The following is a 12,893-nucleotide window of genomic DNA, read 5'->3' on the forward strand; positions in this document are numbered from 1 at the left end:
GGCTCCCATTTCTCCCTCCCACTTGAAAGGAATCATACTATTGCGAGTACCAACGCTGTGAGTTTGATCAGCAAACAGCAGTGGCATGCATGTCCATGGCTGGGTATTTATGATATGCACCAGCGCAATATTAGTCAGGAATCCTTTGATCTAATTTAATAACAGTTGCTCTAAATTTTCACAGCGTTGCTGAAAAGTGGTAAATTGAATAAATTTATTTGTATCCATAGATACAACTACATTGTATTGTAGGTGTACATATGTGCTTGGTTGTATGGTATAGAATGTTGTTGCAATGTATGTTATGTGATGTACATGTATGATATCGTAATGTACATTATAGATCTGGGAGTTAAACTTTCTGTTGGAAAAAAGGAAAAAGATGTATCAAATACATTTCCTGGCAAGTACATTTGTTCATAGATCTGTGCAGCTCTATGAATCCAAATGTATTATGCTATATACAGACACTTTACATGCAGTTGTAAATATGTTTACTTTGTCATTGCCAAGCTATTGCATGCTTTCCTGCAAAAAACAAAACAAAACAAGGCGTCTCAGAAATGTAGTTTATTGTCACTCACTCTTGAAACTCCATGGCATTTACAAATAAGCATCCTTAACCCATTGAAGACAAACTGATTTGCCTATGACACACACTTTCCATTTACTCCAGCCAGAGAATACTCGGTACTATAGTCTTCAACAGGTTAAAAAAGCATTTTGAAATTTATTATTTCAAAGTAAATAATTTGCATTGTAAGTGTATTAACAAGACATTTTCTTGTTCTAGAGCAGCTGATGACCATATCACACTATTTGGATACTCCTGATTCTCACCAAAAAAGCTGACCGGTATAAAAATGTATGTGCATACAAGCAGGCTTATTGCAATGCATTTAATTGTGACTTGTCACCTGTGTCTCATGTGCACCATTCAATTTTGGTTAATACCGTATACGCTATAATTTTCGCGTACATAGATTTTCGCGAATTGCCGCTGTCACACATTTTCGCGAGTGGTTAAATTTGCGATTGGGGGACCAGAGAAATATGAAGTGGCAAAGAAAGTGTGAATTTTCAACTTACTAGCAAATAAGAATGATACTAATTATACACTGCATGAAAAAGACTTGCCAAACTCTGCGAACTAGTAAGTTAGAATTCAACATATTTGAAGTGATTAAGTCCATCGCGCTAGATTTCTGACGAGTGGTCCTCTTGCGATAATGGATTGGCTCTCTACAGTATTCGTAAGTAGACGTGGACGTGCGTAAACAAGCTTAGCCAGTATGGTCTGTTCGGTAAGCTGTGACATGGTACTTTGTATACTAGTACTGAAATGTTCGTATCATCAAGGCAAGGGATTCATTTTGGAAGGTGATATTTTCGCGTGTTGTTAATTTCGCGAATAGCTTCCGACTTGGGAAATTCGCGAAAATAAAACCCCCGCGAAATATATAGCGTATACAGTAGCCAATACACATCAGGTGATTCGTAGCTTGCTTGGCAGAAGGATTCTAGCAAGTTTTCATTGTGCAACCCGTAGGGCCCTTCTGTTGGGCTGGCGCTATAATTACTGTCAATTTCATTTATATATATTCCTTGTTTGCCGCTGTATTTTCATTTTGATTTTTGGCAATGTCAGATACCATAGAGATGCAGAGAGCAATTTGGAATGGAATTTATAACACATATCACCTGATATTGACATCTATATGTATCACTGTGATATTCAAATATAATAGTGCATCTTCCTTGTTTCCTTCATTTTGTATCGATTTTTGGCAAAGCCAGATACCATAGGGTCCAAACTGTATTTATTCAAAAAGAGGCCCCTTTTGATCAAATCCCATTTTGTCTTGTTACTGGAGATCACCACCTCTATTAAAATGGTGCTATTAAGAGCAATAGTTTTCAGGTTGGCACACTTCCGTTGCCATAGTTACAAAGTGCAATTTATTTGCTTTAATCATCTCCGGGATGCTACAGTGGGAAATGTGATCGAATCGGTCTTGGGTCATGGGACAGTTTGCTGATGGTATGATTACTCAAGGAACGTTTGCAAGTGATCAGAATCTTCTTCATGAGGTTACAAGTTACTGCAGAGAAAGCTCTTCTGTGATGTCACCGACTCTTTTTAATGTGAAACATAATTAGCCTTTCATACAGTAGACATATGAAGGCATTTTTTCTTTTCTTTTTTGGGGGGAGGGGAAGGGGTCAGATTTTTATTCTAGTCAATATGAAGGGACTAAAAGAGTGAACTCATCAGTGTATGACTGATTGTGTGTTTTCTTACTCATCTGACCCACCAATCAATGCAGAACTGCATTATTTCATGAACATTCATGATATACTCAATAAAAATTATGGAACTTTTATGTAAAGTCCAAATATTTCAAATCAACCATGTGCAGTTTCAATACAATATTGCATTCATGATACACTCAATAAGAATTGTGGAACTTTTATGTGAAGTCCAAATATTTCAAACCAACCATATGCAGTTTCAATACAATATTGCATAATCTTCTCATAGCAAATGTAAGTCGTGTAAAAGAACCATGATTCAGGCAATAAAAAATGCAAGTGGAGTTGCAAACTAACATGCCATTGAGTAATTGCTCTGTGACAAATTGAATTTTGATCTCAAAAAGAAAATTGAAAATGCATATGTACGCAGAGCAAATTTAATCACCACACAGGCTATTATACCAGGATGGAATAAGAATCTTCTCATGCGTGAAACAAGTGCTGCAAAAAGTAGCGGGAGATTCAATAGCAAACGCATTAGGCATAATTGCGCCTGCAGCCAAATTAGTTTCCTCTCGCCTGTTGATTAGCTGTATGTGACCTTCCATGTGTTAAAGGCTAAAGATGATGCCACATGTACGTATTTGTAGGTCATTGACTTGACTCCTCAGTTTTTCCTCATCTAGTGATGTTTGCACATAGAACCTTTCATGTCAATTTTTTTTTTTTTAGCTCAGGCACAGACAGGCAATACTGGAGAAGTTCCCCAAAAATGTGATTTTTTTCTTTTAAACACTTGTCATAACAGAATTATACTAAAATTGGCTTTTAATGTTTACGAAGTTCACTTAGCTGCAAATGGAGCCCAAAAGATCAACTGTCCTAATCCTGAATTAACTGTAGGATTCCCAACTAATCCTTTTGTTACCCACTACCAACCTGAAAGAGCACATAAAGAGGGCAGCAGTGAAGGGAAAAAGCTCATTAGGCAAGTCAGGCTGTAATTTTTGTCTTTAAGACCCCATTTACACATACGACTGACGCCGGCGTGAGGCCGACCTCACGCCGCCTCGAATGTGAGTGTAAACACACAAGTGGACTGACGGCAGCTTGAGGCTGCCCCAATCTCGATCCACCTCTGGAGGTGGTTAGAGGTCGGCTTCAAGGCGGCCTAACGCCGCCTTCACGTATGTGTATACACAAAGCGGACTGACGACAGTTTTCGAGAGTCGAGAGTCACATGGGCTTGTGCAATAGTGCAGATACATCATCATTCGTGAATTCGTATATATAGGGCTCACACCTGTAAATAAAATGGAATGTCCCAGACCCCTTCACAAATTTGTACCAAAGATACCAAAATAAATGAAGGAAAAATTTAATTAAAAATCAGCAATGCAGTTTGGCATAAAACTAAATAGCTGCAGATATTGAGTATGAATTCCTCTACAAACTGCATTTTGGTTTGAAGATGAAAACTTTTCTCATGGAATTTGAAGGGACTATGTTTCATTGGGTGCATGTACGGAAAATAGGTGATTTTTGAGTGAAAAGAATCTGGCTTTGCGGACCCTTGGACAGAGTTTGAGCCGAAGAACCTGCCTAGGAAATTTGATAGATGACAGGATATAGCTCACTTATCCAGGTTAGTGAAGATGAAACACCTCATTTCTTCCAGCTATTTTACAGAATTTTTTAAATTTCGAAATTTAGCACACGTCTCTATGGGGAATTATTTACCCGTGTGAGCCCTATACAGTCGTATCATGTAAACGGAAGGTAGTCAAGCTGAGTTAAAGGCGGCGTCCAGGCGACCTTTCTGCTATGTGTAAACACACTTTCGAAATTTTTTGGAGGTGGCTTGACGCCAGCGTGAGGCTGACTGGATAAAGCCGGCCCATGTGTAAATGGGGTCTAAGTTTACCTTTTTCACCTTTTCCTTGAAATCTTGGTTGGGTTGCTGTTATCTTTCTTTTTTTTTTGTTCTTTCCTGTGTGTTTATAGATAATCTCTAATGTCATTGTGTGCATGTGAAAGCATGATCTGTTTTGTCAGTTAACTGCTCATGTCTGCTGATAGCCCTTCGAATACAGTTATGAACAGGGATATAAAATAAAACTTCAAGTTTTGCTTGCTGTACTTCACCTGAAAGATAAAACCTGGAAATTGATGTTCAAGAGAAGAGAGAGAGGAAGAAACTGGTGATATCAACTTGCTCTCGAGTTAATCACTGTCTAAAACCCGGAAATAGATATTAAAGAGAAGAGAGAGGGGAAGAAACTGGTGAAAGGTTGCAACTTGAAGAGATATTGAGCATTACAGTCTGGGTCAGCCTATGATTGGCCAGTTCTGAATGGTTTATAGAGAAATTTCTTCAGTAGCATTGAGTAGCTTCGGGAAAGGCTTGCTGCCAACTTCACCAAGTGGGATATCAGTTAGGTTTACTTAGATTGGGCTACCTTTCAAGTTATTCATTTAGGGGGAAACCTACAGGAAGTTTAACTTTTAGGTTGGTATAATCATAGAATAACACCCTGTGGTACTACAACTGTCTTAACCCATATCGGGCCAACGCACTTGTGTAAACAAACACCACAGTGGCCCAGCACCATTTGCACACACACACGCCAACAGGCAGACAACTCTCCAAACAATCGCTCTTCATTAGCAAACAATGAACAAAACATAGACAAGTTATATGTCATTTGAAAGAGGATGAAATTCCCTTTAAAATGGTATTATATGACATGCTGCCATTCATTGCAGTACTCAGCAGAAGTGAAGTGCAGTAATCCAAAAGTTACGAAATCAATTTGTTTTTATGCTTTCATTCATGGATTAAAAATAGCAAATGTTGTAATTTTTGCACATCCAGTACCGGAAATGAAATGATCAAAGTGTCAGCTTATTGGACATTAATATCATGACCATTGATACAATAATTGCAGGTTTATGTTTATGTTTCTGACGATGAAGCCATTGCGAGTGCACGAGAAATTGATAGTATAATGTGTGCATCCTATAGTTTGTTGAAGCGAAGCTCATCACATTAGATACAGCTTTTCATTTCGACTGAATTATACAATTATTGTACATACATGTGGATGTACATATGGGACTATTATCACAGTGGAATCATTGCCCTGCAAAGTGTCCAAACCTCCTCAAAAACTGCGGCAGAAAATCCAAAATCGAGCACTCCGTGCAGCTGTAGATAGCACCCACTGACGCTTCATGGTTATTTGCGTTATTCCATGTAAACACACATTTTTTCGATGATTTTTACAATATTGTTGGTGTTCGACTGACAAAACTTTGAATTATCGCAGACATTGTAGCAAAGTATTCTGGGATATGTTGTCAAAGGTTAGAAGGTGAAAGAACTTTGGAATGACGTCGTTTATTCATGTGTATGTCATTTCATTTACTACGGGATATTCCGTATGTGGCCTCTGTGGCGTTCGGACGAACTACGGAATATCCCGTAGTTGGCCCGATATGGGTTAACCACAAGACTTCAGTAAAGTCATATAGAGGGATACCCTTTGTGGAGAAGCAAAGTTAGTTGACTGTGTGAATTCTGTTATCGGCAAACTTGTGATTGTGAGAGTTTACAATGTGTCACACGCTGGCAAAAGATCGCAAAGTTTAAGATTATGATCTTTTAAAGATCTTGAAGTTTTACCAGTGTGACTGCAAACTTCTGGCAAAACTTCTTGCAAAACTTTCTCTGAAACTTCCTCCAAACTTCCCACTCAAATTAGGGATATTTCCCAGATCCCCGCCAATCTTCTCAATCTTTGGACATTATGAACATTAGCAACTAAAACTTTGCAAAGTTTGTCATGTGACCAGTCCACCATCTGCTTGTGAGTGGTGCCACTGAAGCACACATTCATTGTGATGTACATGATATATATTGTTAGGTCACTATCACTAGCTGTCAGATGGCTTCTTTCTTGCATACACGCACCACTGACAAACACGAGGAAACATCGCAAAGACTTTGCTATCTTTTGCCAGTGTGACCGTGGCTATTGAGTCAATACTAGTAATCTAATCATACATTACAGTACCACAATATGATCACTCTCTATTAAAAGTAGTTGTCATGTCTTTGCTATATAAAGAACATTTTATATGGCTGTATTTGATGGTACTCATGGTGGTTGAGTCAATACTAGCAACAATTAATAATTGGGTCATTTAAAGAACAAATGGCTGTATTTTTACCCACAATTAATAATTGGGGTTTAAAAACAAACACGTAGACCTGTGTCCCACAAGGCATCCAAGTTTGTGGAAAAGTCATCATAACCCCCTGTCATCAGCCTGTCAGAGAAATGGAAAATTTTTCCCCGGATATGGCTAATTACGTGGGCTTACATCGGCTTCCTTGTAATTAACTTCTAGTGTCAAGTGTAGAATGCTTGTGATGGCACATTTGGGTGATATTTGGGAGAGTCTCCCCCCCCCCCCCTTTTTTTTTTTCACTGGGTGAGGGAGGGTTTTGTTGTTGTTTTGGTTTGTTTGGTTACATTATGTTCTTTTCCCTGCCCCCCCCCCCATTTTTTTTTGAAGGGCTGCTGCTGTGCTGGTACCTATGCTGTGATGGAATGTTAATGATACAGTCTGTATATGCATGCTGATGTCAATACAGTATTGGCATAGGCTGATTTCTGTTGAGACTCTTGTGAATCAGAAATTGCTGACAAAATATATTGATACATTTTCCTGGCCTTATTATCGTCTTTTGAACTTTCTGTTCTTTTACTTTTTCTTTCTCATTCTTTGACAGTATCTGATCAGATATACACTATTTATAACTAAGCTGATTATGCGATTGTGTTGTGCACATGAAAAGTTGGGACGCTAAGTTTTGCGGAAGTTGTGAAATGTGGACACAGGAAAGAGTATGGGCAGGACACTACCCCGATCAAATAGCACCATCACTTGAATACATGCGTCACAGTGCAGCACAATACAGTTTGTATCACAACTTTAATAATGATGAGTTTATGCTATGAGATATAGTGTCATCCAAGACCAGTATTCTCACTATACTATAGATGTTCTGTTTTGACACAGTTCAACATGTATTGATCAGCACATACAGATTATTTACTTTTCATGTAATGTATGCATTATCTTAATAATAATAGTAGACATTTATAGAGCGCCTTTTCCACTGGATGCAAAGTGCTAATGCCACATTGATCAAGTTTAAGTTCAAGTCCAGATACATTTTAAATTCCAGTCAGGTCAATCACAAAATTTAGGGGTAAATTTACATTGAACATAGTTGTGCAGTAATCTGATCAGGAGGATATCCAGTATGTGGGTAGGGCAAGTCAAGAAGTGGATTTCCATTGCATCTGACCACGCTGTAATGTGACTCCCCTGTTTGTATATATTCTTTTTTTTTTTATGCCTCTGCCACGAAGTGGTGCCGGAGGCATTATGTTTTCAGGTTGTCCGTCCGTCCGTCCGTCCGTCCTTCGGTCCGTCCGTAATTAATTTTGTGGACAGCGTAACTAAAAAACCTTTCGAGTTATCCAACTGAAACTTGGCATGTATGTGTATTAGGGGTGAAGTTGTGCCTATCAACTTTTGGGTACACATGCTCAAGGTCAAAGGTCAAAAGGTCAAGGTAAGATACATACAATTTCACTATTTCCACCATACACATGTATCTATGCAATGCCTGAAGATATTTTCTTGAAACTTAGTGTATACATGTATTACCCAATTAAGATTCTCTGGTGAAAGTTTGCGGTCATGAAGTCAAAGGTCAAAAGGTCAAGTAAAATATTAAAACTTCACTTTTTTCTCCGTACCTTGGAAATTGTTCAAGGTATCGTCATTGAACATACATGTACTGACTGGCATTGATTATCTAGAGAATTTAGGGTTCATGGGGTCAAAGTTCAGGGGTCAAAGGTCAAGGGCAATTCTTCAAAATTTTACTATTTCCCTCATATTTATGAAATGCCAGCAGGATTATTATTTTTTTCAAAACATTGTGTATGCATGTGTATATAACCTAATAGAGATTCTCTGGAAACTTTCTTGTTTTTTTCTTTTTTATTTGCCTCAATGGTCAAGAGGTCAAAGATCAAGGGAAAGTGCTGAACTAACTTTTTCCTCCATATCTCGGAAGTGGCTCAAGTTAGATCTTGAAACTTACTACATTGTACATATTTATGCATGTTCTGCCTGACAGTGATTATTCTATGAATTTTAGGGTCAAAAGCCAGATGAAAATGATAACAATGTACTTTTCAATACAGAAATTGCACTTTTTCTCCATAACTTGAAAGTTACTCAATGCATAAACTTATGAATGGGTCAAAGTCAAGTTAAAGTCCTTGTTAAATCCCCAAATACATGCTCTCCTATTCATCCAATTAAACCTAGGTCAAGGAAGGTGAACATTCAACACATTTGTGACAAACATGTCATTTTAATATTTTGCCAATTTTGTGAAAATGTAATCACACATTGTCCACATGTACTATAGACCTATTAGGAGAATCATGCATTATGGCGGAGGCATACCAGTCACTATGGTGACATTTCTAGTTCTTTGATATTTTCAACCATAGGCCTGTGAAGAATTCCATTAGGAGAACAGTGCAGTAAAAATTTCATCAAAAGCAGACCACAAAAAAAGACAGTTGTAAAGTTTTGATTTGATTGCGTATAAATCGGAGAGAAAAGACTCTTTGTAACAGAACAAAACAAGTTAATGCAATATTAAAGGTTGACATTCATGCATTATTGCCTTGAAATACACTTTTAAAAAAGAGACAAAAAATTTGATACAAAACACACACACACACACACACACACACACACACAAAAGAACACATATGCCTAATTCCTTCATGGACTTCCATGGTATAGCATGTGCACTCAAGACAGAATTATTGTCCTCATCTCACATCTTAGTTTACAGAAGATGATGCTGCAGTTATTGGAATCAAGCAGCAATTTGTAATAATAATACAAACTCTGTGTGATATCACTGCTATGCTTTCTCTTGTATGTAATGCCTGTAGGCTTGTACAGGACTGTTGGTAGTATATGTATGATTATAATAGATGCTACAGTTGAGTCAGTAATGACTTGTCAAGGTGAAACAAATATTTGAACATCCATTGGAGTATCATTTACGTGAAATGGAAGCTGATGAAAAGTTATGGCTAGGACAATTTTATATTGCCATAGTTTGCCAGCGAATATTGAAATATAATTAGTTTGATTAGTTGGATAAAATCATGATTCAAAAAGGAGCTAGGCTTGATTGAAATACACTTTTATGAAACCCCTTGGATTTAGATGTAAACGTCAGTCCATGTAACATTCCTGTTGCTAATGTGATAATCCAACTGTCTTTCTCATTACAATATGCACTTACAAATGTAAAAGGAAAGTATTACAGGTGTACTTTTTTCTTAAAGCTGTTCAAAGGGATTTTACAATACATAAAATGTGTTGATCATAGTAGACCATGCTACTCAACAAAACTGTAGCTGCAACACAACAGCTTGCATGCCTCACGTATTGTGGAACCTTCCAAGCTGACCTACGATCGATGACTTGGCTATTTGGGGGTGACAAATGTAATTAACTGCATCTGCATGCAGCCATGGCAATTGTTATTATTGGCGAAAAGTAAGCCAGGCCAGGAGGACACCTGTATCAATATATGGGACTGTGTTAGTGCTAGATCAGTGTGATTGCAGTCAGTTACAATTATAGCTCTGTGGTTACTGGTTCAAGTACTTGATTGCCAGAGATGTTTCTTGCCATGAATTATTTTTCTGTGTAGAGGATAATTCGATTTGAAATCACTTTGCCATTGATCATAGTGATTGCCACTGCATATCTTTTTAAATGAATAGAATGTTTGGCATCGTGGCGACAAATTACTGTCTACACTCCTGGCCCAAGTGGCCTCTATGATGCAATTCTCCTCTTTTCAGAGGGATGTTTAGGAGACCAGAAATCCCCCACTTGATTTTTACTGCAAGGGGCTTTCAGAATACACAATTGAAATGAAAGAGAATTACATGTTCAAGTTGCAGTTGTATTATCCTTCCCCATTACCACACTCCTACTCAGTTAGAATACAAGTCATGATGCACTGATCTGTGGTAGAAAAGAAATACAGATTGTGTGAATATTCTGTGAGTGGATTATGTCTTCCACAACAATGGAAGTAAAGAATGTTGGGACTTTTTTTTTTCAATTGTTGAAGGATGTCATGTTATGCATGTTTCGCTTGGCATGTACGTTTTGAATCTAGGTTTTGCGTGCAACAATCTCTATTTTTAGAACATGTTGTTATATACAGCGGTAGTAAATGTGTGCATTTTGAATGTCACTATTTGTCTCAGTAGCATTTATCTAATTTCTTTCCTCTTCTCTCCATTTTTGTTTGTATTTTAGACAAACTCCTGAGCCCTGAACCTTGGAAACATGCAGAAGGGCCCTAGTCATGGTCGATTGGGTAAGAGCAGGTGATGTCATAGCTGAGGAGGAATCGTGAGGGGATTTCCCCGCACAGATGGGAGAGCTTTGATTATGAGCAGCAGAACTGAGCAGAAAGTCTTGGCAGCATCTAATCTGCCTTCTTCAGCCAGTGTGCCCCAGGCGTCGCTGTTGCCATCCTCCTCACAAAGCAGCTCACAGGAGGACTGCTCAGCCCTCGCATCAACGGTCAACCAACCAGCCATGCCAGAGAGTCTTGAAGTAGACACGGCCAGGAGGAAATTATCTATAGGGGAAGACTGGTCCTCTGAACGCTACCTCTCAACCTCTCCCCGCTCTTCAACATGGGGCACGACAACGTCGATTGATTCTGTTACGGTGCGGCCTGTGTCGCCTAAAATCTTCAGTCTATGCAGCAAATTTGCCAATGTCGGTGATAACGGTGATTCAGGGAGCCCCCGAGAACAACTTGCCATCAACAACTCTAGATCCCGATCAAAGTCCTTCACTCTTGCCTCAATCTCAGACCAACAAACATCTCCTGGTGAGCAGCCCATGTCATCGCTGTTCCGCCGCCGCTCCATCAGTCCGAAACCGCTCAAAATCAACCTTGCACCTCCTGAAATATATCCCCCCGATCCAGATAATGGCACCCTATTGCCAAAACAGCTCTTGTCACCTAGCACAAGTCCCAGCAGTGGGTATGGTAGTGGGTTCTACTCTAGCAGCCCTGTATGCATGAGTCCTCGCAGCCATTCGCCAACTCTTGACTCACAGTTGCAGCGAGAGCAGAGTGATGACAGATCAACGCTTTCTGTAGCTCTCCCAGAACACTCAAGGACTTGTAGAAGCAGCAGCCATGACAGTGGCTTTGTTAGGCTGTCAGTAGAATCACCATCTGCACAAGGACGTTCCTCTAGCGAAGAAGAGTCATGCAGCGAGCAAAGTGGCCATGTCAGGAGCATGCCTTCCCATTTCGAAAAGAACTTCACCATACAAGTCCCGAAGCCTGTACGACCACAGTTGGTCAAGACCAAACCAGTATTTCATCTCTACCCCCCAGGAAGTCCAGACAATGTAACTGTAAAACCAGAAATCTTGTCGCCTGATGAAGGCTTTCAAGATCTCAAGCTGCCTCAGGATAAGTCATCAAAAACATCGCCAAGTCTATCAACATCTCAATCTATCCTCAGTCCTGCTAACACTGACATTAAGAGAACTGAATTGAAGGTCAGACTGAACCCCCCTGGCAGTCCACTCCCGGCACGTGTCCATGAGACCACTCCCGGTCTGAGCAACCGCTTCTCTATGCAGTCAGAGCAAGACAGTGTGGACCGTGACGCAGATGAGAAGCCCTCGCCCCCCATTATCTCAAGTGCCATGGTAGATAAGCAAAGAGTGCCTTCGCCCAAACCGCGGCCTGTCAGGCAGGAGACAGAGCCGCCTGCTCTTGTCATCAGCGACATGTGTGATGATAGTGTGAAAGAGCCCAGTGAGCAGGCCCCCAAACCTGGTGCTTTCACTCCAACCTCAGGAATTGAACGCAGCAGGCCCTACCATTTCCTGACGCTCTCTGACATTCAGTCCAGCGTGCCGCATCGAAAGCTGTCCACAGATAGTTCCCTGTCCTCTTTCAGCCAGGGTTCCATTGAGGATGAGCTGGAGGACCCCCCACCATCGACAGGTAGTGTGGAGCCACCTGTGTCAACATCGGCTAAGGCTCCATTTACTGCAGCTGGGAAGAGAGCACAATTCAGCAGTGTGAGTAGTCTTTCAATCGTTTTCTTCGTTAACTTCGTTAAAGGATAGTATCATTGTTGTGATGGTAGCTTTGTGGGGACATCTAGCATTGGGTGAGACAAACTGGTGAATTTTATTTGACATCCAAGTAATTGAATATTTCTTATTTTAGGTATAAAAGTTGCAAAATAGTGCTTAAAAACCTTTGATGTTACAGAATTGCTTGTCCGTAGAGCATTCCAAGGAACTTTCTGAAGCAAGGTTTAACCTGACCTGTAATCCAGAACTGGTGTGAATGTGTGGACATTATCAACAAAGTGTGCAAAGCTTTCCCAGAATCCATACTGTGCAAAAGTGAAACTCAGACATATCAAAAAAGCTTCCAATGTTACATGATCCTG

The 12,893-nt window shown here is 39.7% G+C and overlaps 1 protein-coding gene across 1 annotated transcript in view; it reads left to right on the top strand.

Annotated features, from left to right (window-relative positions):
- Window positions 1–12,893, top strand: part of LOC139745640 (uncharacterized) — a 118,467-nt gene that overhangs the window by 33,113 nt on the left and 72,461 nt on the right. Inside the window, exon 2 of the mRNA XM_071656039.1 lies at window positions 10,711–12,513. Coding sequence (XP_071512140.1) covers window positions 10,846–12,513 — 1,668 coding nt within the window. The 5' untranslated portion in view covers window positions 10,711–10,845. The remainder of the gene's footprint in view (window positions 1–10,710; window positions 12,514–12,893) is intronic.

The sequence above is a fragment of the Diadema antillarum genome, unplaced genomic scaffold (genome assembly GCF_040938485.1).
Source record: "Diadema antillarum isolate AM-2024a unplaced genomic scaffold, OU_Dant_1.0 seq00001280_RagTag, whole genome shotgun sequence".
Classification (NCBI taxonomy): Eukaryota; Metazoa; Echinodermata; class Echinoidea; order Diadematoida; family Diadematidae; genus Diadema; species Diadema antillarum.